General features: G+C 49.9%; 1 protein-coding gene across 7 annotated transcripts in view; it reads left to right on the plus strand.

Moving 5' to 3' along the window:
- The window catches only part of ZFAT (zinc finger and AT-hook domain containing), a 350,430-nt gene that overhangs the window by 188,762 nt on the left and 134,088 nt on the right, over positions 1 to 27,580 (plus strand). For 5 of the 7 annotated variants that reach the window (XR_006706155.1, XM_045453587.1, XM_045453589.1 and 2 more), the window contains exons 8-12: positions 5,667 to 5,783; positions 5,985 to 6,072; positions 8,475 to 8,624; positions 10,417 to 10,590; positions 27,022 to 27,110. Coding sequence is in view for 6 of the 7 variants with exons in the window: in XM_045453587.1 (XP_045309543.1) it covers positions 5,667 to 5,783; positions 5,985 to 6,072; positions 8,475 to 8,624; positions 10,417 to 10,590; positions 27,022 to 27,110 (618 nt within the window). In the remaining variant the exon portion in view is untranslated. The remainder of the gene's footprint in view (positions 1 to 5,666; positions 5,784 to 5,984; positions 6,073 to 8,474; positions 8,625 to 10,416; positions 10,591 to 27,021; positions 27,111 to 27,580) is intronic. The other 2 variants (XM_045453585.1, XM_045453584.1) reach the window with 1 other exon arrangement.

Consider the following 27,580-nt stretch of genomic DNA (forward strand, 5'->3'; position numbering starts at 1 on the left):
ATTGTCAAATTTGTGGGCATAAAATTGTTTATGGTATCCCTTTACTACCTTTGTAATGTTCATGGAATCTATAGTATGTCCCCTTTTTCATTTCTGATGTTAGTGGCTTCTGCCCTCCCTTTTGCCTAGTTAGACTGGCTAGAGGCTTAATGATTTTATTGATCTTTTCAAAGAACCAACTTTTGGTCTTGTTGATTTTTCTCTATAGATTTCCTGTTTTTAATTTAATTGGTTTCTGCTCTAATTTTTCATATTTTTTTTCTTATGCTTAACCTGGGTTTAATTTAGTCATCTTTTGTACTTTCCTAAGGTGGAAGTTTAAATGATTGATTTTAGATCTTCTTTTCTAATATTATACATTCAGTGCTATAAAGATTTCCCTCCAAGTACAGCTTTCATTGCTTTCCATATATTTTGAGAAGTTGTGTTTTCATTTTTATTTAGTTTAAAATATTTAAAAAATTTTTTTCTTGCGATTTCTTCTTTAACTCATGTTATTAAAAGTATATTATTTAATATGTACATATTTTGATATAGTCTTAGCTGTCTTTCTTTATTGATTACTAGTTTAACCCATTCTGAGCAAACACTGTATGGTTTCTGTTCTTTTGAATTTGTTGAGGGCTGTTTTACGGTCTAGAATGTAGTCTGTTTTGGTGAACGTTCTATGTGACCTTGAGAAGAACGTGTATTCTGCTGTTGTTAAATAAAGTAGTCTATGGATGTCACTTTACCCAGTTGATTGATTGAATTCAACTGTGTTGTTGAGTTGTGTGTTGAGCCATGTCCTCACTAACTTTCTGCCTGCTGGCTCTGTCCGTTTCTGAGAGAGGGGTGTTGAAGTCTCCAGCTAAGACAGTAGATTTCTTTATTTCTCCTTTTGCCATTCTACCATTTTTTGCCTCATGCTTTTTGACTCTGTTGTTAGATGCACGCATGTTAAGGATGATTATGTCTTCTTAGAGAATTGATTCCTTCAACATTAGGTGATGCCTGAAGTCTGTTCTCTCTTAAATTAGTAAGCTACTTCCCATTTCTTTTGATGAGTGTTAGCATGGTATATCTTTCTCCGTCTATTTTCTTTTAATCTGTATGTGTCTTTAAATTTAAGGTGGGCTTCGTAGAGCCAACATATAGCTGAATCTTGTTTTTTGATCCAGTTTGGTAATCTCTTTTTTTTTTTTTTTAATTTTTTTTAACGTTTATTTATTTTTGAGAGACAGAGAACGAGCAGAGGGAAAACAGAGAGAGAGGGAGACACAGAATCCGATGCGGGGCTCAAACCCATGAACCGTGAGATCATGACCTGAGCCGAAGTCGGACGCTTAACCGACTGAGCCACCCAGGCACCCCAGTTTGGTAATCTCTTAGTTGGTGCATTTTAGATCATTGATGTCCAAAGTGATTATTGATACAGTTGAATTAATAGTTACCATATTTGTTACTGTTTTCTGTTTGTTGCCCTTGTTTTCTGTTTCTTGTCTTCTACTCTTGTTCTTTTCTGCCTTTTGTAGTTTTAACTGGGCATTTTATATGGTTTCATTTTCTTTCCTTTCTTAGCATATCACTTACATTTTTTTTTTTTTTTAACCTTTGCTAGTGTTTACCCTAGAACTTGCAGCATACGTTTACATAGAATCCAAGTTAGCTTTCAGATAGCACTGTTCTACACTGTGGATAGTGTCAGTATCTTGTAGTAACACAATAATCCTAATTCCTTCTTCATACCCTGTGTATCATTGCCGGTATTTATTCACTTATGTATAAGCACATATATGTGTATTGAATACATTGTTGCAGTTATTATTTTGAACAAACTTTCTGTTAGATCAATGAAGATTAAGATAAATAAAAGCTTTTATTTTAACTTTACTTCTTCCTTCTCTAGTGCTCTTTCTTTATGAAGATCAACTTTTGACTTTTTCCTCTTTGCTTTTTTTTTTTTTTAACTTTATCTTGCTTTAATATTTCTTGTAAGACAGGTCTTAGTGGTAACAAATTCCTTCAATTTTGTTTGTCTGAGAAAGTATTTTCCTTCATTTTTTCCTCTTTCTTTCTTTCTTTCTTTCGAGAGAGAGCGAGCAAGACAGAGCACACATGGGTGAGCTTGGGAGAGGCAGAGGGAAGGGGAGAGAGAGAATCTTAAGCGGGCTTTGCACTGACATGATGAGGGGTTTAATCTCACAACTCTGAGATCATGACCTGAGCCAAAATCAAGAGTCAGACGTTTAAACAATTAGCCACCCAGGTGCCCCTCCTTCATGTTTGAAGGGTAGTTTTGCAGGGTACAGAATTCTGAGTTGGTGTTTTTTCCTTTATGTAAACATTTCACTCCATTCTCTTCTTGCTTGTGTAGTTTCTGAGAAGTTGGGTGCAATTCTTATCTTTGTTCCTCTATAGGTAAGGTGTTTTCTGTTTGGTTTTATTTTTTACCTCTGGCTTCTTTCAGTATTTTTTCTTTATCTTTGGTTTTCTGTAGTTTGAAAATGATGGGTGTAGTTTATTTGGTATTATTCTTACTGGATGTTCTCTGAGTTTTTGGGATCTGTGGCTTGGTGTTTGACATCATATTGGAGAAGTTCTCAATCATTATTGGTGTAGGTATTTCTTCGTTTTCTTTATCTCTTCTCATATTCCTACTACATACACGTCCCTTTGATACTCTGTTCTGTGTTCATCAATCTTTCTGCTTGCTTTTCAGTTTAAAAATTCTTTTTTATATTTATTTATTTTTGAGAGAGAAGAGTGAGCAAGCAAGCGAGCGGGGGAGGGGCAGAGAGACAGGGACACACAGAATCTGAAGCAGGCTGCAGGCTCTGAGCTGTCAGCACAGAGCCCGACGAGGGGCTCCAACTCACAAACTGCGAGATCATGCCCTGAGCTGAAGTCGGACGCTTAACCGACTGAGCCACCCAGGCTCCCCTTGCTTTTCAGTTTTAGAGGCTTCTTTTGAGATATCCGTAGACTCCGAGATTGAGCTGTATCCAGTCTAACATGCCCATCAAAGGCTTTCTTCATTTCGGCCACAGTGGTTTTGATCTCTAGCATCTCTTTGTCGGTTCTGAGAATTTTCGCCTCTGCTTCCATTGCCCCTCTCCTTTACGTGCCGTCTGCTTTGTCCAGTACAGCTCTTACTCTTAGTGTGTACATCCAAGTTGTTTTAAGTGCTTGATCTCATAATCCCCAAATCCTTGCCATATCTGAATCTGCTTTTGATGCTTGCTCTGTCTCTTCAAACTGGGCTTTTTGCCTTTTCGTGAGTCTTGTAATATTATTCTTCCTTCATAGCTGGACAGGATGTACTGGGTACAAGGACTTGCCGTAAATAGGCATCTAGTAATGTATTGGTAAGGTGTGGGGGAGGAGAATGATTCCGTAACCCTGTGATTAGGGCTCAGTCTCTCAAGAGCCTCTGCCTATGGACATGAACTTCACCAGTGTTCCTCATTTTTTTTTTTTTTTTTCAACTCCCTTAGGTGGGTAAGGATGGCTAAAGTGGGCCAGGTTTGCGTCTGTCCTTTCTCCCGTGTGGAAGGCTGTAGGGGGCTGGAATTGGGTACTTCTCCTCCTCCAGGTAGCTTAGTCTCCGATAATACCCCGGCAAGCTAGGCTCTGGTGAACTGGTTTCCTCTGGGGGGCAGGTGTTGTCAAGGATAGAATGCTCCAGCGTGTTTCAGAATGGTTCCTTTTCCCTTCTCCCTGCCAGAAGTATGGGTTTTTCTCTGATGCTCACTGTGAGTACAGGGTGGAGGCCCTAGGGCTAAAACTCACAAAAGTGGGTGCCCCTGGAATGCTGAACTCTCCTACTTGGCCCTGGTGAATTTCCAGCAGCTTATCAATTCCAGTCTTGGTTGCCCTACTCTGGTCCTGGTTTTCTGGGGGGTGTCTGCCTGTGGGATTTTGCTCCAGTAAGTTGTGATTCTCTGCCTTCTCTTCAGGTTGGGGGGCACTGGCTTGCCCCTGTGACCTCACGTGTCTTAAGGGTTAAGAAGGGTTGTTCCTTTCTCAGCGTATTCATCTATTGTTAGGATGGAGTAGAAACTTCTGAGCCTCTCCCGTGCTGGACTAGAAAATTGCGAGTCTGCTTTATGTGTTTGCAATTTCATTTTTCCTCCTAGCAACAGGCAGTTTTTATTGCCATTTTACAAATGAGGAAACCAAGGCACGGACGGTTAAGTCACTTGCCCACAGTTCCCGAGCTAAGTGGCGAAACCAGGATTTGAGCTCGGGGTCTGTGAGTCCTGAGTCTGTGCTCTTGGTCACTGTCTTATAGGAGCAGGAACTCTGGACTACAGGGGTCTGCCTTGGACACCCATCTCTGCCCTCCGGGGGGTGTGGCCTTGGGCGGCTCTAAATGCCCCGTAGGTCGTGGCATGTAACACACAGCACTCTGGACGAGGAAGTTCGGAAGAAATGGTCGCTGTTGCTGCTGCTGTTATTAGTCTGAGTTGACTGTGTTTCTGGGTGGCTCTGAGGATTGTGTTCGTTTACTAAGACATGAGAGCACTTGGTTGGATGCTGAGCTCCTAGCAGGTGCCCAACAAACGGTGGGGGTTCGTTCTGTAAATGCAGGTGAGCGCGGACTGGGAACACCTTCCGGAACTATCCTTGCGGTCACGGCTCCCGCGGCTCTTGCAGGCTTGTGAAGTTTGTTCACACAGGTCACGCTTCTGAAGCTTCTCGTGGGTTTTTGCGGGCGTTTCTCCGAGTGATTCGTGTGCAGCCTCGCTTGGTTGTCTTTCCTGACAGGGGCGCCGAGTGTGGGAGCACGAGTGAGACCCGTACGCGTGGCTCTCTGTTGTCTGGCCGCCTCTCCCACCTGTCTGGAGCCCCTGCAGAGCAGGTGGAGTCCGGAGGCCGACCTTTCCCTTCCTCAGCTTACCCCTCGCGCTCGTCCCTCGAGCGCCTGTACCACCGAGTGGCATTAACAACCGGTGTTTCTGGTCGCGCAGTTCTGGAGGCTAGCGTTCCAAGACCAAGGTGTCAGCGAGGTTACTTCCTCCCGAGGGCCATGGGCGAGAGTCTGTTCTCTGCCTCCCTCTGAGCTTCCAGCGTTTCGCCAGCAATCTTTGTCGTTTCTTGGCTTGTAGACTCGCCACCTGGATTTCTGCCTTCATCTCCACGTGGGATCCCCCTGTGTGCATGTCCCTGTCCAAACACCAGACCTGTTGGATGGCGGTCCGCCCTGATGACTTCTTCTTAGCTAGTTACAGCTGCAGTGACCCTCTTTCCAAATGAGGTTTCATTCCGAAGTACTGGGGGGTTAGGACTTCACTACGTGGATTTTGCAGGAGACACGGTTTAACCCCCAACACCCACCCTCCGGGGACAGTTGGCCCGTGAACTAGCCCGATAGTGAGCCGAGGGAAAAGGCAGATGAGCAGAGCTAGAGCCTGATCATTCACAAGCGTTTCTCCTTTCGTGGGAGCTGGATCCACGAAGCGAAGAGCATGAACCTCTGTGGGACGTGGCCTGGGGAGTAGCAGGAGCGGCCCGGGTGGGCCTGTGTGCGTTCAGGTTCAGACACCCGCTCTTCCTCTCAGACTCGGGGCTCGTCCCTCTGGGCCTCGGTTTCTTCATCTGCAATGTGAGCACAGTAATGCCTGTCCACTGAGAGTGGTTGTGAGTCCCAATAAAATAACTGTGAAACCCCCCACACCACGCAGAGAGCATTGGAGGACATAATACGCTTTGGGTCGCGGAGCAGCACCTGTCTGCGTGGTAGACCTCGAGGCCCAGCCCTGCCCTCTGCTGGCCCGGCCACCTTCACCGGACCCTCGTCTGTAAGCCCCATCCCTCCCTTCTGACGCGGAGCCGCTACTGTTCCCGGGCTGTGAGGGCCAGGTGCAGGGGCATGTCACACGTTCGCAAAGGTGCACTGTGGTCTGGCCGTGGTGGCGGTGGCGGTGACGGTGGTGGTGGACATTCCACGGAGCCGAGGTTTAAGTGGGACGCTTAATTGACTGTGCTCTCTTTCTGTTAAGGACAAAAGGAGTTACTCTTGTCCTGTGTGTGAAAAGTCTTTTTCAGAAGATCGATTGATCAAGTCGCACATCAAGACCAACCATCCTGGTAAGGTTATGCATTTTGGAGAGGAAATTAACTTCAAGATGCTTATGTTTCATTCATTTATTCGTTCGTTCATTCATTCATTTATTTTTAATGCATTTTTAATTTATTTTCGAGAAAGTGCTGAGCGGGGGAGGGGTAGAGGGGAAGGGGAACCAGGATCCGAAGTGGGCTCTGAGCCAAACATGGGCCTTGAGCTCCTGAACCGTGAGATCGTGACCTGAGCCCAAGTTGGACCCCTAACTGGCTGAGCCACCCAGGCACCCCTAAAATGCTTATGTTTACTTTAAAACACAGCATTACATGTCAACTGCACTAAATGGAAATAAAGAGGGACGGAGGTATGAGTAAATTTAAGGGATATGATTACCTTTATTTAAGGTTGGGAATTTATAACCATTTACTTCATTTTATCCTTTCATCTGGCCTTCAGATACTCTCCCCACACTGTCATCTCCCTTCCCCCTTTTCATGTGCATCTTGAATGCCTTCAGATGGGTCACTTACAATGCAGGTCTGACCTAGACTCCACTCTCTGGAAGCCGGTGCCTGGCCCCTGTGAAACACTTGTTCCCCAACAGGGTGGTTTATGACGGGTGGGCACTCCCAGGCTGAGGAGCCTTGGCGAGTCGGGGTGACTGTCACCCTGGGTCTCCTCACACTGGTTTCCTTAGCCACTTAGAGGTGTGAGCACGAGCCACCTGGCCACTGCCTGCCACGCTTCTGTTCTCGCCAACTGGGACACATTTCCTCCATTCTGCCCCGTTAATTCCTGTTTGTTCTCTGTGTTCTTCCTTGGGGAGGATGTGAGGGCTCCCTGGCTGGGGACGCTGACCCCTTGTGTTCAGGTCATTGCCACCTCCTTGCCACCCCGTGAGAGCCTTGGGGTAGGGCTGCCACCGTTAAGGCCCATCCCCAGATCTGGGTGTCACACGGGCAGGCCCGAGGGCACAGACGTGGGTGCTGACGTGGGTGCTGTGTGTGGCCGAAGTGAGGGACAGGTAAGCCGGTGCACTTCCCCTGCGTCCCTGTCCCTTTTCTCTTTGCTTTGTGTCCGCTCTTGTCTTCGGGCACCGACTGCCTGATTACCGATGATAATGGGGAAAAGAGAGATCACAGAGTTCACAAGCTCTCACGTTCTGTCCGGGAGCAGATGGAGCCCTGAGGCCTTCACCTGTGGTGTCCTGGTGGCCTCGTCCTGCCCTCCCCCTGTCGGCCTGTGTCCCGTGTCACCCGCGTCCGGTGTGAGCCGAGGATGCTCATTTAAACCGCCCAACCTTTGCTCATGAACGTGTGTGAGCTGTTCTTTCTATTTGGCCGAAGCTTCGGATGTCTACAAAACAGGGTAACAGGAGGGACCCCAAGGATCCGTAACAGCCTGGCCTCTGCACCCGCGTGCCCTTTATCAGATTTGTTTCCTGTACTGACCCTCCAGACTTTTGTCCTAGAATATCTTCAAGTTCGTCCCACACGCGTGCCATTTCCCCGTAAAAGAACTTAGGATGCATCTGTAGCAAGTAAGGGCGTCTTCTGAACACAGCCACTGGGTCGCCATTAAAACAGACTTGTTATGAGGAGCACTGGGTGCTCTGTGTTACATTCTAAATCTGAAACCCAATTCTACCCTCTATGTGAGCCAACTAGAATCTTTTTTTAAATTTTTTTTTTTAACGTTTATTTTTGAGAGAGACAGAGACAGAATGCGAGTGGCTTAGGGGCAGAGAGAGGGAGACACAGGATCCGAAGCAGGCTCCAGGCTCCGAGCCATCAGCACAGGGCCCGACGCGGGGCTTGAAGTCACGGACCGTGAGATCATGACCTGAGGCGGAGTCGGACGCCCAACCGCCTGAGCCACCCAGGCGCCCCTAGCCAACTAGAATTGAAATAAAAACGTGAAATAAAAACAAAAGTAAAATCAGGTAAAACAAACAGAATTAATGGTAATTCCTTATCATTACCTACCATTAGTTCATTTAAAATTTCCCGAGTCCACTGAAGATTGTTTGAATCAAGACTCAGGCATTTTGTTTTTAGTTGTCACGTCACTCGAGTGTCTTGTATTCTGTGGGACACCCCAGCCCACTTTTGTTCCCGTGACATCAATTTGTTGGAGGGACCGGGTCACTTCTCCTGTAGATGATTTCACATCCTGCATTTGCGTGACGGTGCCTTGTGGCATTGTTTCTCTGTCCCTCACGTTTTATGCTCACAGATATTTATATTTAGATCTGAGACTTGTAGATTCTGGTTTAACTTTTAGGCCAAAATTCAATTGCTGGACTCCATGGGGCACATCTGGATTTGTCACGTTAGTGCTGGGGTTCGGGCACTGTCACGAGGTTCACGTCCATCTTCCATGAGCCGATCTCCTTTGGCTTCTGATGATCACCCTGCTTTTCATCTAGAGGTCTCCATGAGCACTATTTCCGAGGTTCTCGGGAGGAGGGTTCAGCTGAAAGGGCTGATTGGAAAGAGAGCCATGAAGTGCCCGTATTGTGATTTCTATTTCATGAAGAACGGCTCAGACCTTCAGCGTCATATTTGGGCTCATGAAGGTGAGTACTCCTCTCTCAGGATGGAGCATCCTTTCAATGTCGTGCTTCTGAGCTTCACACAGGAGTGCTTTAGGGGGAAGCCGTGTCGCCACGCGCCCTGGAGTTAGACTTTCTTCCACTTACCCAGAAACGTGTGCAGCAGCCAGCTGAGCTCCGTGATTTCAGTCACTGCCTGTTCAGTGGCAAGTGCAGTGAGCAGAGGCATGCAGTTCTTTGTAGCTTTCGTTGGGATTGCAGCAAAATAAATCCACACGACCCCTGCACTAGGCAGCGGGCTACAGGAGGACAGGAACAGCACTGTCTCAGTCACGGAGGTGACTGGTGGCCGCCGTGGTGCACTGGCTCGGTAGATGCTGAGGAAGTGTTGGTGTTGCACAGATGAGCAAAGGCGAAGAGGACAGCAGAACGTCGTCTGGTCCCAGCATCGTGGAGGAAGAATCCAGGAGGCGAGAGGAACACAGGCTGTGCTTTTGGGGTGCTTGCCTAGGAAGGGAGGAACGGGGAGCACACTCTGGGGCTTTGGGCAGTTGGAGGTCGGGAGACTGCCAGAGACAGTGGGCCACCAACTTTGCCTCCCGCCATAGGGACATGGCTCTCCTGGGGGTGAGGCTCGGTGGTGGGGGCAGGCGGAGCCCTTCCGGATGTTTGCAGAGGTCCCGCCTGTGAATTAGGAAACTGGGAAGCTGTGGGCAGGAAAACAAGAGGGCTCCTGGGGAGGACAGAGGATGAAGAGTTTCTACGGCGTGGCCAGAAGCACCTGCTCTCAGGCCTCGGGGGAAGTGCTGTCAGGAAGGGAGAGGCGGTCGGGTTGGTCAGCGATGCAGCAGGGCCCACACCAGGCAGAAGGAGCTGAGGTCAAAGCCGCGGTGGGGGAGGTACGTTTGTTTGCCGGCACGGGTGCACCCCAGCTCTGCACCCTGGGCACACCTTGCAGCCTCCCTGAAGCCTCAGGTTCCTCCACTGCCAAGTCTCAGGCCTCGTAGACAGGGGCTGAACCTGCCGGGCGCGCAGCGTGGCAGGTTCCCCCTGCGCTCGGTGTCGGGAACAGCGTCCCTCTCCCCATGCACGTGGCACCAGGTGTCGCAGCCTGTTTCACTTTACATTCCCCACTGGACAGAGGCCGCAGGGGCAGGGGCTTCTCCGCTTCAGAGAACGCCCCCCGCCCCGCGCTCGCTACGGAGCAGGTCCTCAGCAGGTGTTTTCTGAGTGAAGGGAGAGCAGCCAGGATGCCCCACAGTCCAGGCCATTAGCCCAACACCAGCTGATGTCAGGGTTCTGTTTGGTGTATGAAGATGTGCTTTCACATCTGATCCTCGGTGCCCGAGCACGTTAGGTTTTGCACACAGACCCTTGTTTCCTTGAATTTTTGTCAGCTCACCTCAGTTCCGTTGGATTGAGTGAACGTGTGCTGCTGCAGGGACTGCCCGGGGTCCGTGCCCTCAGGGGGTTCCCAGACCGCGGGGAGCGGCAGTGTGAACGACTTGCGATGCACTGTAGCAGTACAGCTAGCGGAGGGGTCGAGGACATTCGCTTGGGTGGGCCAGAGGAGACCACCCAGGGGAGGCCCTGGCAGAGCCGGGAGGAAGGGCGTGGCGGGCCGAAGGAACAGCATGGAGGAGCAGGGCGGGGCAGGCGTGCGCCACGTTTAGGGACAGGCGGGTGCACGGCTTTGTTCAAAGTGGATGTGCACATGTATCCTTGGGATGCACACGCGGATGCAGATAGGGGTGTGTGCGTGTGTGTGTGTGTGTGTGTGTGTGATTCTGTGTGTTTTTTTCCCCTCCTCTGGTAGGTGTGAAACCCTTCAAATGTTCATTGTGCGAGTATGCAACTCGCAGCAAGAGTAACCTCAAGGCTCACATGAACCGTCACAGCACTGAGAAAACCCACCTGTGTGACATGTGTGGCAAGAAATTCAAATCAAAAGGGACGTTGAAGAGTCACAAGCTCCTTCACACTGCTGACGGTGAGTCCAGGACTCTGTACCATAGTGAGTTTGTTTCCCTCTTGAAAGTGTGGTTTGAGGGGCGCCTGGTTGGCTCAGTGGGTTAAACGCCTGACTCTCGATTTCGGCTCTGGCCGTGATCTTATGGTCAGTGGGATGGGGCCCCGTGTCTGGCAACACGTGCTCTCTCTTTCTCAAAAAAAACCCACAAAAACCCAAAAGTGTGGTTTGAAGCTGACATTCCAAGTTCAGCAGAAACTGTGGATGTGTTGCCTACAGGCAAGACAGAGCTGCGTCTTGTAGAATTTCAGTCCTGGGAGAGAGGGGACAGAACTCACCTGCTTCCTCATTTTCCCTGTGTTCAGTGTCGGAGGCTTGCCTGACCACCAGTGCTTGCTGAACCTTGTGTGTGTGTGTGTGTGTGTGCATAGTGTGCATGCGCACGCTCACACACACTCGTGTGTATACATAGGGCAGTGAATGCGGAGGGGACGCTGCTTCAGGGAACAAGGCACCCTCGGGAGGCCTTGATCTCAAAGTTGGAACCTTCTTCAGCCCTCCACCCCCACCTGAGCCTGAGGACCTTGAGTGGCAGCCACGCTCACGATCACACTCGACCTGATCACACCTGGTCCACTTGATTCACACTCAAGTGGATGCATATCAGCTAAGCCACCGCAGGGGTTGATATGCAGCCCCAAATGGGGGGCTCAGTTTAAAATACACACAATGCTTGGGCAAATGTGACCTTGGTGAAGTACACTTCAGTGGATTTCTACTTTCATTCCTTCATTAAGAACCATGGATCGAGTTCTTCCTCCGGTCCAGCTGTGCCTGGGGTGTAGGGTCAGTAAGGAGCAGCCTCCGGCCCTGGGGAGTTTATAGCCCAGCGGGGGGTGGGGGTGGGGGGAGAACAACACACAGCTGTGCTGAAGGTGGACGCGGTGATGGAAGGCGGCTCGCAGCCCTGGGAGGAGGGTGTGAGTCGCCATGGGCAGGACATGTGGTGGGCAGTGGTCACAGTGTCCAGGAGAGTCTCCCCGAGAAGGGCGGGATAGAGGGAAGACATGCAGAATCGTTGTAGGAAGCCAGGCAGTTAAACCACAAAGGCCTTTAACCTTTATTTATTTTCCTTTAAAAACCCCAGTTGTCTCAGGGTGTTGTGACTATTCCATGCAACAAGATTATAAACTAAAAACCATGTTTATAAGTATATGGGTATTGACGCACGATCATATACGAAGACTGGAGTTCACCGTAACAATCAGTGATTTCAGCAGTTACTTTTCGAGAGCGATACGGCCATTAGGTGACACCTTCATTGTAGAATGTTCCAGGGAACCCATGCTGGTGTGTGTGTGCATCTGGGTGAGCTCGGGGGATTGTGGAGAGGCCACATGCTCAGCGAGGCTTCGTTAGAGTTCAAGACCCAGGGCTCGCCCAAGGCTCAGTGGAGGCCAGGGCCATAACTATTCAGACTTCAGCAGTGTGCTATAAATAAGAAAATCCATAAGCAAAATAATTAAAAATGCAGTGACAGTAAAGCAGTCTTATCCTGAGTAATGAAAGCATTAAGTCATGTAATTATTCATGAGTTCTGTGCCTCTGTTATTTTGACATGGAAGCACCCAACTCACTGAAATGCCTAATCACACAGTGTCACTAATGAGGAGCGGCTGTCCTCAGTGCTTGGAGGTCTGGGGTGTCCGCGGGGCTGTGGTGTCAGGGTCTGGGGGGGCACTCTTGGGGCCAGGGAGGGACACTGTGGCCTCATGCAGGGCTCTGAGGTCTGGGTTCTGGCCTGAAAGGCTTTGGGGAGGTGGGGCTTGTCTAATCAGGGGCTGTGGACCGACCACCGTCAGATGCGGAGGGGACCGCTGGAGTGGGCAGCGTGTCAGGGCAGGCATGGCAGTGACATACTCAGCTTATGACACGTGTCACGTCACTTGCTTCCCCGAGCTCTTCAGCAGGAAAGGGAATTTGGAGAGGCAAAGGTGCTGTCTAGTGAAAGCAGGAAGACAGCTTTCCTGAAGTGCACCAGCTGTCTGCCCCACCTGGGCCTGAGTTTGGTGCGTCAGGAAAAGGGCATGAGACCGTCACACTTCCTGGGTCCCTCTCCGCCTCTGTGCTCTGCGAGTCCAGAGGCAGGTGGCTGGTGAAGATCTGGAACTCCGTAGGGCAGGGTAGCTTCACCCAGTCTGAGACTGGGCTGGTCTTTTCTTCCCGAGGGCTTCCAGTCTCGTGTTGTCTCGAAGGCCAGCTTGATGTGTGGATTGCTGGATCACAGGCCAGATGTCCCAGCTTGTGTACCTATGATCAAACTATAGGCACTTGTTTTTTCTTTGCAATTTTAAAAAAGCTTTGAAAAAAGTTTAGTTCCATCTCCTACCCACTTTTTCCGTGGCACTCGCATCTTGATGAATTTTGAAAGCTCTTTGCATATCAGTGGTTTGTCATAATGGTGCAAACATTTCCCTCCAGCTTACTATTTGCACTGACATTTTGTTTGTCACGGTTTTTTATGTACAGAAGTAAAGTAACTTTGCATATGTAAATTTATCCGTCTTTTCCTTTATTTTTTTCTTCATGATTTCTCTGTGTTGAAAGAAACCCTCCACGTATTAGGGGAAAATTCTTTTGTATTTTCTTCAAGTTTTATTTTGGGGGTTTATAATGTTTATTAAATGTAATATTCTTGAAATTTATTTTGGTGTGTGGTGTGTGATAGGGATCTTTTTTTTTTTTTTTAACAGTTATCAATTAACATATTTACAGAGAAATCTGTTCTTTTCATTTTGTTTTGAAATTTGAATTTCTCAAGATGCTGGGCATGTTCTGAGATTTTTGTCTGTTTGGATGATCTGTGTCTAGAATATGGTTTTATAAGGTGCTATTTTTATAAATCATTGTATGCACACATATGTTATTCCTTTTTCTTTTTTTCTGGACATCTCTTAGGTTTTCTCAGTTATTATCCTTTTGGATAAGCTTTGAAACTGATTGGTCAAATTAAGAAAAATAACCTACCCTCCACCAAAGAAGGACACTCTCTCCCTCCCCAGGGATGCCCTTGGGAGCCATGTGACAACATGACACGTGCTTTGAATTCCTCAGGGAGAAGTGCTGGGATCAGGGGTTTGGCTGCTTTGATGAGGCTGTCAGCCTGTAACCCTAGAATTAGCTCTTTACTTATTTATTTTTAATGTTTATTTATATTTGAGAGAGAGAGAAAGAAAGAATGAGCAGGGGAGGGGCAGAGACAGAGGAGACGCAGAGTCCGAAACAGGCTCCAGGCTCTGAGTTGTCAGCACAGAGCCCGACACAGGGCTCGAACCCATGAACCCTGTGAGATCATGACCTGAGCTGAAGTGGGACGCTTAACCGACTGAGCCACCCTGGCGCCCCAGCTCTTTATTTGGAAACAGACGTTTAAGACCTGCCTGGAATGACTTGGTTTTTACTCTGTTGTGTCGGTGACGATTCAATAGCTTGTCTCACAGAGAACCTATGTGGGGTAGGCAGGGCTGTGGAGGCCCGAGCCGCTCTTATCTCCCACCGCCTCTTGGCGTGGCCTGGGTCACATTACTTCTCTGAGCCTCAGTTTCCTCAGCAGTAAAATGGGGATGATTATACCCCCGTGCCTGATGGCCTTGGGGATCAGATGACAGAAGGTGCACCCACTTACCTGGGCTTCACCTGCTCCTTCTCAGTCTCCTTTCCTGGGGCCACCTTCACGCTGACTTCTCCCTCTTGGAAGTTCACAGTGCTCAATCCACAGATTTCCGCACCTGTTCCTGGGGCGTCTCCCGGTCTCCCCGTGCTTCCAACCATTTATGTGGAAGGCTTCCCAGTTTCTGGGTGTGTGTCAAACCCCAGCAGCCCGCCAGATCCTTCAGAGCCCTCCTGGCCCTGAGGTGTCTCTTCTTGCCTTCTCTGTCTCAGGTGTCCGGTGTCGTTTCTGTGACGAACATGTGTTTGTCTCTGCCACTTGAACTCTTCCCAGTTCCTTCGTACTTTCTTGTGTGTTTCTTTTCTTTTTTTTTTTTTTAAATGTTTATTTATTTTTGAGACAGAGAGAGACAGAGCGTGAGTGGGGGAAGGGCAGAGAGAGAGGGAGACATAGAATCCAAAGCAGGCTCCAGGCTCTGAGCCGTCAGCACAGAGCCTGATGTGGGGCTTAAACCCACAAGCTGTGAGATCATGACCTGAGCTGAAGTTGGACGCCCAACCAGCTGAGCCACCCAGGTACCCCTCTTCTGTGTCTCTTAGTGTCCTCTGTCTCTAACGTGCATTGTAATTTCCTTATTCTTGCCTTGGTTTATCTTCCATTGGACTGTAAGCTGCTCTAGCAGGGATTTTTGACCTTTTTTTTTTTAAAAAAACACCTTTTTTTAATGTTTATTTTTGAGACGGAGACAGAGCATGAGTGGGGGAGGGGCAGAGAGAGAGGGAGACACAGAATCTGAAACAGGCTCCAGGCTCCGAGCTGTCAGCACAGAGCCCGATGCGGGGCTCGAACCCACGAACCGTGAGATCATGACCTGAGCCTAAGTCGGACGCCTAACCAACTGAGCCACCCAGGTGCCCCAGGAGTTTTGACCTTCTACATCTGCTTTGTTTTGTAGCCCTGGCACCTAAACCAGTGCCTGGCGTGTGTGTGTGTGTGTGTGTGTGTGTGTGTGTGTGTGTGTGTGTAGTAGGTGCTCAATAAATGTTTGTTGGTTGAATGAGTGAAAATAATGTAAAGTACCTGGCATACCGTGCTTGGCATACAGAAGCGCTCAGTGCGTTATTTCCCCCATGTCCTCTCTTGGATAGTTCTATTAAATCAAATGCTTGCGAATTGGATGTTTTAAAACACGGTAGAGGAACTCACCATTAAATGAATCTTTTTGGGTATCTTTCAGTGAAAAGGAATTGAGTAGTTACCCTCTCCTGTTACCTGCTTGCAAGGCCAATTTTTCACATTTATTGGCTTCTTTAAAGTGATGTGTCCCTGTTTATTCATTCTTGTTTCCCAGAGGGGCTCATTACTGTGCCTCAGAAGGGATAGGTCAGGGTGGGTGCAGGTCTCAGTTAGAAAGGTTTGCCGGTCAGTATGTACAAAGAGGGACACTGATCTGTGAAGGGCCTTATTAAGCCCTTTGCGTGTAGGCCAACGGTATGAAAGAAGTTAATGCAAAAATCATGCCGTAGCATATTTCCTCCCTTTTGACTTTGAAGGCGGCCTACACATGTGCGGCCTAGAGGCTCTTACAGGATTCCGCCTCCCCTAGCAGATGGGGAAGGTGAAATGGGGCAGCGCCTTACTGTTAGGTAATCAAACAGGAATCCTCTAATCATGAAATAAAAAGCTCTTTGAAGCTCCGTGCTAATTCCTTCGGGTACCCCCCCTTCCCCCGCCCCATCTGACCTGCCCTCATGCACTTGAATTAAGAAGTTTTCTGGCAAAACTTACAAAGAGGAATTATCCGAGCTTCAAGCACTCTTGTATGTGTCGTAATTAGACAAGTGGAGAGTCGAGTGTGGAACTTAGGTCTGAGTGGAGGACGTAGCATTTTTCCCCTCGCTCCTTCAGCTGATAATAAGAGATGCCATGGCTACACGTGGAGATATTCTGGGAGATGTAAGTGTGGACTTGCTTTTTCTCGTCTTTCCTCTAAAGGCGGAATCATTGTAGGATAAAGTAGCCCCGCTTATCCAGGGTCTCTTTACTTCTAAAACCATACACTCTGGAACCAGGAAGGTAACCAATGGAAAGTGGTGCCTGAGCAACTGGCTGGTTGATCCCTCCAAGTTCATGTCCTAGGCTCCAGTGCGGCTGGTCTCTGCACAGCATCCTCGTCGCTCTTACCCTTTCGCCAGCTCACCCTGGAGTTAAAGGTTAAGGGCCAGGGGTGGGCATGGGCTCGGTGGGTTTCTGTGGCCTTTACCGGCCTATGTCTGGGTGACGGGCCACAGAGGGAGGACTGACTACAGTGCCTTTTTATATGTGCACCCTGGCTGGGTGCATCCGAAACACTTTCTCTCAGCTTTTTATAAACCATAGGAGTAACAGCCCGTAGTATAAAATGCACCAGACAGCTCACTGGATAGTTAGCTTAGACTAATACACAGATTTAACTGTTGAATAAGGCTTGGTTACCTAAAACCTCACCAGGGTACAGGGTTCTCAAGCCACAAATTGCAAATCCCTGGCAACGTATCTGGAACTTCAACCCAGTTGTGGCGCCCTGCCCGTTCCTGCTCTTTTCTCTGGCTCTGTGCCGCCCTCCGTTTCTTTCCATGTCTAACGCTGATCCATCCCTCCTTGTATCAGAACTGATGTGCTAATTACAGAGAGCCATCCGTCTCTTCAGTCTGCAGTTGCCTGAAGTGGAGTCTTAAAAGCACAGAGACTTCTTTAAACTGTATTTTTGTCGCGGTAGCTGTTTCTGTTCTGAGTTGCCACTGCCTAGATTACTGCCGATGCTGGGACTGTGGGGACGGTGTTCTGCGAAATACCTGCTGCAGAGTGTGCTGTGCTGCCTTTTAAAATTTTTTTTCTTTTTTCTTTTAGAGAGAGAGTGTGTGTGCACACACAGGGGGGGAAGGGGCAGAAGGTGGTGGGGCGGGGTGGGGAGAGAGGGAGGGAGGGAGAGAATCTTAAGCAGGTTCCATACTCAGCATAGAGCCCAGTGCAGGGCTTAATCCCATGACCCTGGGACCATTACCTGAGCCGAAAACCGACTGAGCCACCCAGGCGCTCCAGGGAGCTTTTCTTGTATTAGGCAGCACACCCCCATGGGCCAGGCTGTGTGGAGAGGCAGTAGGCAGAGTGGGTGCAATGGTGGGTCCCGGAGGGCAGACCCAGGTTGGAACGACTTCCCGCCTGTGTGACTGTGAACCGGTCTTCACAGCCCTGTTAGTTTCCTGTGGCCACAGTGACAAACAAGCACAAATTTAGTGGCTTAAATCAACACAGATTTATTACATGACCGTTGTGGGGCTCAGAAATCTAAAATCAAGTTGTCAGCAAGTAGGGGCTGCATTCTTTCTGGAGGCTGGAGGGGAGAATCTGTTTCTCTAGACTTTGCAGCTTCTAGAGTCTGTCGGTATCCTTTGGCTCATGAGCCCCTGCCTTCACGTTCAAGGGCAGCAGCAGAGCCCTGCCAATCTGTCTGTCCCTCTGCTTCCACAGTCATAGCTCCTCTGTGACCCTGACCCTCCTGCCTGTCTTCCATAGGGACCCTTGCGATTTCACTGAGCCCACCTGAATGGTACAGGGTAATTGATCTCAAGATCCTTAACTGGGTCACGTTTGCAAAATCCCTTCTGCCATGGAAGGTAATAGGCTCTGGGGATCGGGACCCGGATATGTTTGGGGGAGGGCATTACCTCCCACTGTGGGCTATGGGAAGATTACTTGGGTTCCTATTAAGTGTGTCAGTTCATTCTAAATGTTGGGTAGATATACCTGTTCCCTTGGCTGTCAGTGTCCTCATATTCTCAGTAACTCTGGACACAGCATAGGGATGGCTGTTTGTAATGCTTAATCTGCACCATCTCTGTCATTTAGGAAAGATCACATTTCTCTTCTCTCAGATATTCTCTCATTAGGATGGCACGGTGCAATAGTTAATATTTAAAGAGTATCAGTGTTGAAAAAGGTAAAGTCAGTGTTCTGATAAATTTACTTATGCAAAATATCACCTTTCGCAGTAAGACTGGATAAACAGTCATAATCAGGTGTTTTCACCTTCATGCCTCTAGATATTATTACTACTAATAGTCTGGTTTGTGCATATTTAAGTATTTTAGTGCCTCTTCAAGTTTGAGGGGCCCACATAAAATTTGATTAGGCAGCAGTGACTTCACAGGTATTTCAAGCAAAGTGCCTTAAATCAGAAGGAATTTTCCATCGCTTGTCTCCTTTGTGTGCCGATGGACTCCAGATGCCAGGAGACAGAGGGCATGGTCTTATTTTCACCCGATGGTTTAGATTTTTCTACCACTCCACCTCTCCCTGGTTTTCTATAGAGCTCTATTTAAAGTGACTAAGCAGCTGGAGCAATCCTCAGGGAAGCCCGTCAAACAGACGAGGGTGGAGTAAGAGACAAAGGAAGCTGACAGGTGCTGTGCCTGTATTCTTTTCCTTTTTTTTTTTTTTAAGCGCATTTTTCCAGTCTTACTGAGACGTAACTGACATGTAACACTGTATCGGTTTAAGGCGTACAACACGGATTTGGCGCGTTGTGTATATTGTGAAACGATTACCGTAGTAGTTCCGTTAACGTCGATCACATCACATAGTTTTTTTGTTAGGATTCTTATTTTATTGGATGTATTTAACACACAGCCTTGTGTAAAATTAAGGTGTTCAGAGAGTTTGCTACATGGCTGTGATGTGTTGCCATTGTCGCAGTGTTTATCACGTTGCATCCTTAAGTACAGTATTGTTTCTGTATCCATCCTCTTGTGCATTAGCTCACCGTGGCTTATTTAATCCTCACTGCAGGTTTGAACCCTTCAACAACATCAGTCTCTTTCCCCCTCTTCCCCTGCTAACCACCATTTTACTCTGTTTTTTTTTTTTTTCTTTCAAGTTTGACAGTTTTAGATTCCTCATAGAAGTGCAGACCGTGCTTGCCTTTGTCCGTCTGACTTAGCTCACTTAGCATAATGCCCTCAGGGTCCGTCCGTGTTGAAAGTGGCAAGATATTCTCCTTTCTCGTGGCTGAATAATACCCTGTTGTTTGTGTGTACCCCATCTTTATTATCCACTCACCCGTTGATCGCATTTGGCCTGTCTGTGCCTTGACTGCTGTGAATAATGCTCTGATGACCCAGATAGCTCTTGGAAATCCTGCTCATTCTTCCAGGTGTGTACGTTGGCTGGTAGATTGTAGATGGTTTAGTAGATCCATCTTTAATTTCTTGAGGAGCCTCCATGTTGTTTTCCATAGTGGTTGAACCAATTTATATTCCCACCAACAGGACACCAGCGTGCCCTTTCCCCCATATCCTCATCAGTGTGGTTTTTTTGTTTTTTTTTTTTTAACGTTTATTTATTTTTGAGACAGAGAGAGACAGAGCACGAACGGGGGAGGGGCAGAGAGAGAGGGAGACACAGAATCGGAAGCAGGCTCCAGGCTCTGAGCCATCAGCCCAGAGCCCGACGCGGGGCTTGAACTCACGGACCGCGAGATCGTGACCTGAGCCGAAGTCGGACGCTTAACCGACTGAGCCACCCAGGCGCCCCCTCACCAGTGTGTTTTCTAGGTGCTGGTCACCTGGCGGGGGCAACATCCATCCTGGAGTGAGCCCCCCCGCCCCAGATGCCAGCAAGTGCGGGGTAACTGCTGCTGCCCTCTACTTGGGACAGCCTCCTACTTGAGCATGGGGTGCACAGCCAGGCAGCCGTTCCACCGGCTGTCCTGCCCTCTGTCTTACACGTTCATCTTTCCCCCACAGCAGAAAGGACTTCAGCCGGAGGGCACTCCCAGATCCCTTGGGGCGGGGGGATCTCGCTTTGTCTAACGCAAGGCGAGAACGGATTTCTGTTCCTTCCTTCCCCCTCCCTACCCCTAAATCCTGTCCCCTCTGTCCTGACATGACACGCTGAGTAAGGCCTGAGTAAAGGGCAGTTCCCAGGATCACCGGACACCAGACCCTGTGCTTTCCTTTACTGTCCAGTGGCACTTGAGTTCTGTCCACGTCCTGTCACCAGGCCCAGCCAGCGCCCCCCAGGTCAGTGGTCAGGTTTGTTCTGTCAGCCAGTCGGCCGTGGATTGCCGGCTGAGGAGCTCGTGTTAGGAGACTCCTCCTAACCGAAACCCAGAGGGCTGAACAGAAGCAGTGGAGGTGACGTTTGTACCCCCACACTCCCATCTTTGAAGGGGAGTGGTACCAGATCGCACCTTCTGAGGGAAATGGGAGCCGGTGGTAAAACGTCGTGCTTCCAGAGCGAGCTGCGGGGTCTGCAGAGGAAACCTCCCGCCAGCCCGGCGCTCACAAAGATGCCGAACCGAAGGTCACAGGGGTGAGTCGTGCTGACGGTGTCTTTTTTCTTACCCCCCTGCAGCGGCCGCCAGCATCATCCACAGACGGTCCTGCTGCCCTCAGACTTCATCTTTGAACCGCCCGACACATCTTTTCTCTCTTTCTTGAACTCATCTGGTGCCCGTTCCCAAGTCCCTCCTGGGGGAAGTACTCTATTTTGTTCTTGTTGTGGTGCTTTTTTTTCCCCCTTAACTTTTTAAAACTAAGGTACGATACCCGTGCACAAAAGTGCATGCTTCGTAAGGGTACGGCGCACTGGGCTATCGCAGGCGGCTCGGCCAAGTGACCACATCCCAGGATAAGACCCAGGACGTCGCCAGTCCCTCAGAAGGCCTCTGCCCTCCCCCGCGGCCATCCCCTGCTCCTCAAGTAGCAGCCGGCCACACTTGTGACTCTGTGCTGGATCTGGCCGGTCCTTGAACTTCGTATGAACTAGTTCATTTAATACGTGCGCTTTCGTGTCTGGCTTCTTCCCTTCAACATTATTTGTGAGGTTCATCTGGGTTGTTGGGATTTCGACCTTTAACATCTGGGCCTCTGGGTCAAATAGGAAGGAACTCCTGCGTAGCTGAGATTCTAAATTCCGTAGACTGTAACTTTGCCCCTGCGGTTTCCCTCTTTCCGCTGTGGTATTTGTTCTTGTTAGGAAGCCAGGCAAGCCCTCCTCCCGAGTGTTTCTCCAGAAGGTGGTAGGACTCCGCTTTCTTGTGCCCTCCTCGTTGACAGGACTTGGCTCAGAATGACTTTTGACTGTTTACAGAAGTTAAATGCCGCCTCAGCAGACAAGAAGTGGCCTGGGATTATTCGCCAAATTAGGCCACTGCCTTTTTCAGCCCAGCAGGGCCCGAGTGATGTTTTAAAAGACAGCAAACTCTCTAGAACTTCAGGTTCGGAACCGCTGATGCCGTGAAGGTTCCACGCCGAAAGGTCTGTCTTCTGAAATCGTGCGTCGTAGTTGATGGCCTTTCAGAGATGGCTGCTAATTTCCCCGAAATGCTCTTCCGTTGTACAGCAGACATGAAAACAACAGCCCCAAAGATCTAGCCCTTTCCTGCACGTGTGCTCAGAATTCAGTCACCTCATAAATAAATTACTCTTCTAAAAATTCTTTTCCGATCATTTCTCACATTCTTATGGAACATAGTTGGTACAGTATAAACACCGTGCTTATGGCTTTAAAATTAATAATTGTAATTATTGTTTGTGGCTGCAGAGTCCACGAATGGCACAGTGAGGGGGTGTGTGATGTCCCAGGAAGGTGGTGGGTGATCCGTGAGCGGCATAACCAGTCTCTTGTTTTTGGACAGGGCAGCATTTTCCGTTTTCTCCCCACTAGAACTTAGGTGGCAAGAAACCCTTTCTCGCATGTGAACTTTTCCTTCTTTTGACCTAATTCCTTAAGACTCATTTCTGGGAACGGGATGGCTGTTGTGTCTCGGGTGTTTTAATGGTGCATCACGCTGCCCACTTAATGCTTTCAAAGCATTGTGCCAGAAATAAGGCAGTGTTCTGGCTCAGCCCTCCCAGGCTAGTTCCCCATGTTGTTGGAAATGGTCCGTTTCTTGGATTAATGTGTGTCAGATCTTACCCTGTTACTGTAATTTTCAATTATTTGGTGACCCAGAATTGAACAGGTAAATTGGAGGATTAAATGGTTGGACTCAGTTGATCTGCAGGAAGCGGTTAGAATGTTGGCTGGTTCGTGGTGCTAGATGTAGGTGTTTGATATTAGTGGGCCTTCTTTTGATAAATGAAATGAAGTAATCCTCTCTTGATGAATTGTTTGCTCACGTCCTGTTTTCATCTGTTTGCTTTCTGGAGTCTTGGCGTTTTAGATTCCTGCATTCACTGATTTCATTCGACAGCCACATTTGTTGGGACTCTACCGGTTGTACTCGAGGTCCCTGAAGCGGAAAAGGGGCCTTTGTTATAATGGTACCAAGGGATCTTGTAGAGACTGAGGTCTCTGCGTGTTTGGTGACTTCTTCCCAGAACTGACTTCACCTCCTCCTCATGTGGTTTGGTCCTCCTCATCTTCCTGGCTTAGCTTGACTGTCACTTCCTCACAGAAGCCTGTTTTCATTCCGTTCCATTCCATTTCGTGGTGTCTGTTGTGGGGAGAGAGGGAGCATGGCTGAGCTGACACCCTGTTGGGGCTTTGTTGTAACTCGCTGCTGGCCCTACAGCCAGGATGTGCTCACTGCCACACCGTCCCTGTCCTCAAAGTACCCACAACCGGCGAGGGGGCCAGCAGACCAGCCAGACCAGCCAGAGAAGGTTCGATGAGCCACTGGGATGCAGCAGTGGACGATACAAGAACAACGGACAAAAGCTGAAAGGTTCCACTGTCATGAAGCTACGCGAATAAACAAGATAAGGCGTAGCACGATTGAGATGTGAAAATATCAGCCTAGTGCCTGAGTCCGTCCTCAGAGCGGGCAGGGGTTACCTCCCCATGCTTCTAAAGAAGCCACCGAGTGGCAGAGAAGAAAGAGCCCAGGGTCACACAGGGCAAGCTGGGCAGAGCCAGAAAGAATGTTCTTCCCTTCCACTGACCCTTCTTGGGCACCCCTTTCTAACGGGCCACCATCCTGTGCCATGGCCTTTATGGTGCAGACATGTCCGTTGCTGTTACAAATTCTGTTCCTTTTGGGGAATCTGTGTCCTGCCCGCATTAGCTGAAGGATTGTTATGTGGCTCTAAATGGGGTCCTTGGGATCCAAATCCGGGCTGGGAGATGACTCCTGTCTGCTCCGAGGATGGACTCGGACGCTGGGTGGCAAACACCTGAAAAGCCGCCCCGATGAGATGAGTCTGAGGGTCCACGCAGGCGGCCGGCAGCAGGCCCTGCCCCACCTCGGCCGCTCGGGACGGCCGTTCCAGAGCGACCCTGGTCCTATCACTTTGGCCTCACCGGCGTTCTCTGGGACAATCTGGGGATAGGTCTGATAACCCGGCAAGTTGCTCAGATTCTCGATTCCAGTTCTTCGTCCCGGAGAGAGGTTAGCACTGCCTGCCTCCCCAGGTTTTGGGGTGCCCGGCTGAGATCACAGACATCAAGTCCCAGCACAGCTGCTGATGGACAGTAGCCCAGTGGGTAGAGCTTGCCAGTACTCGTGGGAAGAACGGATTAACGTCTTACGCAAGCAACCTCTTTCTTTCTGTGTCATCAGTCTTTTCTTTTCCTGGGCTGTGGTGTGAGCCCGATACAGCCATCTCACCGCCGGCCCTTCGAGGTCACTCTAGCCTCGGGTAAATACTACGTTTTCCGGCCGACTCTCCTTGCAGCTCTCAGGAGTATCTTGACCGAAAACAAGATAGTCTCAAAGCATTGCTCTTTTATGATTAGTCATGGATCTACACTGCATTATTTTAATTAGGCAGCAAAAGATTATGTCAAGTGCTCTCCCAGGCCTGTGGATCGGGATGTGAGGGACTACTGAAACACTCGTCGTAACTGCTTCCCAGACTCCGAGACTTCTGTAGGGCTGGCTTGAGGAGCCACCTTCTTCCTTGTCTCTCGCAGAGCCCTGGGAGTATATCCATAAAAGGCTGACTCTTGATCCCAAGTGAGGTGATTATTCCATTTATTCATTGCAGAGCATCTTTTTAGCACTTAATCTTTTACTCTTGGAGCCAAGTGTATTGGTAATGAGTGAAAATATTTATCACTTTGGAGAGTCGCTGTATCATCTTTCCTCCCGCTTCTGTGGCAGTGGGGAACCCGGCACCATTTTGCTCAGGCTGCCTGAGCACAATAATGATGCATTTATGTGAGTCACGAGTCCGCGTGGAAGGATGTGTGGCTGAGGTTCTATCCAAGGTGTGTAGAAATGGGCGTCTCTGTGTTTGAAAAAAGATGATGCTATATTTAAGAACAAATAGCCATTGGTCTCTGATTATGACTTGTCTGCCTTTCATGTGGCAAGGTTTTCCCCACACTGAGGACTTGCAACATTAGCAGAATCTAGAATTTGAGGTTCGTTCCCCTGGAATGAGGTTGTAATTATATTCACCTGTTTATAGTATTGTTTCCTTTTGCCATTTCTGCCGTGTTGCTCACGTAAGATACACAAAATTTCCTTTTTGTTCCTTGTCCAGTTCAGTTCACTAAAATGCACAGAATATGTTTGCTGTGTGCCGTGCACTCAGGCCCTGGGGGTGCCGGGATGGAGAAGACACGGTCCCTGGGGGCAGCCAAAGCAGCCCAGGCTTGTGGCCAGGCAGTGGTGATGCTTAGAGTCGGGCACGGACAGGAGCATGTGGATGTGGAGAGGGTATGTGGGAGAAGGAGGTGGGAAGCTCACTCCTAGGCCCGTCGCCAGAGATGTTGTTCAACTTGAGTTGTGAGTTACAGTGGAGAATGGCCAGATGCCGAGAGGCAGTGCACCCCAGGCACGGAAATCGTTAGCAAAGGCTCGGCAGAACGTTGCCAGAACAGAAAGACTTCCTAACATGCAGGGTGGAAGTCAGAGAGAAGGGTCAGGTCCGGGAAGTTCGGTTCTGTGGGGTCTTCTGGGCCTCGGTCTGAAACTTCAAATTTGTTCTGCCTGTTGGAGTCATTGGTGGGTATGCAGGAAGGGCTGTGGGAGAGCTTATGTGCGAGATCATCTGGATGGAGGACGGGCATCCGTGTGGATGGATGGATGACGGACGGAGGGAGGAGGAGGAAGGCTGGGTAGGTGGGGGGACGAGCGGTTAATTGATGGATAGATGGATGGGTGGATGACAGATGGATGGGAGAGTTGCCCGAAGGCAAGGACACCGGGTTAGAGGCTTTTCCCTTGTTCAGGGAAGAAATGAGGAGGGCCTCCACCAGTGTGGAGGTATCGCACCAGAGAAATAGGAATATTTAGGAGGTGAGATCAGGGCTGAAAAACTGAGGTGAGCGCAGCTGGGGTCACGGAGATGTTGAGGAAGGCTACGAGGTCTCTGACTTAGTGATCAGTGTGGGGGGTGGGGTGACGGCGAGGAACTACGGGGGCTGGAGATAGGACCCAGTTGATGGGGAAGAGAATACGTCCAATTTAGCACCTTTGGGTCAGCTAAGCACTAGTCCGGCAGACAGTTGGATACTCAGGTCTCAAGATCGGGGAAGGGTCGAAGACGCAGAAGAATGAAGGAGAGTCAGAGTGGAAGGTACAGATTTTGGCATTAAAGGTTTGCAGAAGTCCACAGGGGAAGGTTATACGCAGGGACGCTTGTAGCAGGAGAAGAGTGGAGCGTGGGCCGGAGTGTTGTTGTGGAATGCGGGTGTGTAAAAGGCGTGGTTGGGAGAGAATGCCTCGCCGACACCGAGGATGCTGGCCTGTTAGCAGAGTCCAGTCTGATGGACTGAGACCCGCCACTGGCTGGGCATCACGGGTTTTCCTTGGTGAGAACGGCTTTCCGGTGACTGGTGCCGTGAGGCATTTTCACTTGGTTTGAGAGAGCATCGGACGGGAGGCTGCAGGCTGCAGAGGGAGGGAACCCTCACCCGGCTCCTCTGAGAAGGAGAGAAGCGCCGGGCCCCTGGGAGGGGCCAGTGGCTCTGTGCTACCACGTGCCGTGGCTGTGCTCCTGGCTCCCCGATGGGCTCGTGCCCTTGGAAACCGCTGGGTGAGCAACTGACCGCTACCAGAAGTAGGTCAGGTTTATATTGGGTCGTGCGTCTGTGCCACTGGTTTTGCTTCTGCTAACCAGGGGTAAAAAAAGGTAGTGTGCCCATATATCCATTCATTTGTCTTCACAAATAAATTGTGGGCTGGTTCATCCCAGTAACGAATGCCTGCGTATCGCCCAAAGAGCAGTGTTTTCTGCTTCTGTGCAGTTTCTTTCTAGCATCCCCCCAGACCTGCCTTTCATGTCCCCACCAAGGTAGGGATTCCAGACACACATCTTGCTGCCTTGCTCAGGGGCTCTGCATTCTCCTGGCTCTTGGGGACGGTGCGACGCTCTCGGTCACGTGCCACAGGCCCTCGGTGCTCCGGCCCCACAGCCTCTCCGGGGCCAGTGCTTGCCCCACCGTAGACCTTGCGCTTTAGGTCCTGGAAGGAAGACCCAGCTATTCCGGTGTCCTGGGCACCCAGGGTCCCCACCTCTGTGCTCGCCGTGTGCACCTCTTTTCTCTAGTCGGCCAGACACACTTTAGACACCTTACCCTTCCTTTAGGAGCCTGCTCAGATGTCGTTGCTCGTGGGGTCCCCCCCCCCCGCCCCCAGGCACGGCCGGCTGTTTTTCTCCCTCCACGGCCAGCCCCTTTGTGTTGCCACTTGTGTGGACAGAGTGTGCTGTGCTGCCTTGTGTCTGTGCTCGTGCAGACTGTCCCCCCGGAGGTTCTGGACTACCCACACGGCAAGGGGCATCCTCGTGCACCTGGTTCCGTGCCTGGCCCTTGACGCACTCGCTCACCTTGTCCTCCCTTGTTTCCAGGGAAGCAGTTCAAGTGCACGGTGTGTGACTACACGGCAGCCCAGAAGCCCCAGCTGCTGCGGCACATGGAACAGCACGCCTCCTTCAAGGTGAGAGGACTCGGCACGTGGGGCCCGTGCTCACGCTGCGAGTACGTAGCGCGGCAGAGTGGAGAGGTCACTCTTTGGGGGGTTCCCCTCGCTCCCGGGCCCCCGTAGCTCATACACGTGGAGCCTGGGGCAGAACTCGTGTCGTGGTGTGCCCCCCCCCCCTCCAGAAGTGTGGCATTTCTCTGCCCCTTGGAGACCAGGTCCAGGGAGGGACTGTGTGTGACGCTGCAAAGGCCGGGGAAGAGGCCTGCTCTCACTGTGGAGACCCACAGCGCTTTAGAGGAGAGGATATGAGCTGTAAGGAGGGCTGCTTCAGGTCCTGGCTGGCCTCCGGTGTGTCCCCGGCACAGCAGGTGTGACGATGCCCCCCCCAGAGAGCTAGACTTGGTGTCTGTGCGGTGCCCGGCGGGTCGCCGCGGCTCTGGAGCTTGTGGTGCTCATGCTCGTTTCGTAGCTGTAGCTGATCTGTC

This window comes from Leopardus geoffroyi, chromosome C3 (assembly GCF_018350155.1).
Source record: "Leopardus geoffroyi isolate Oge1 chromosome C3, O.geoffroyi_Oge1_pat1.0, whole genome shotgun sequence".
NCBI classification, from domain to species: domain Eukaryota; kingdom Metazoa; phylum Chordata; class Mammalia; order Carnivora; family Felidae; genus Leopardus; species Leopardus geoffroyi.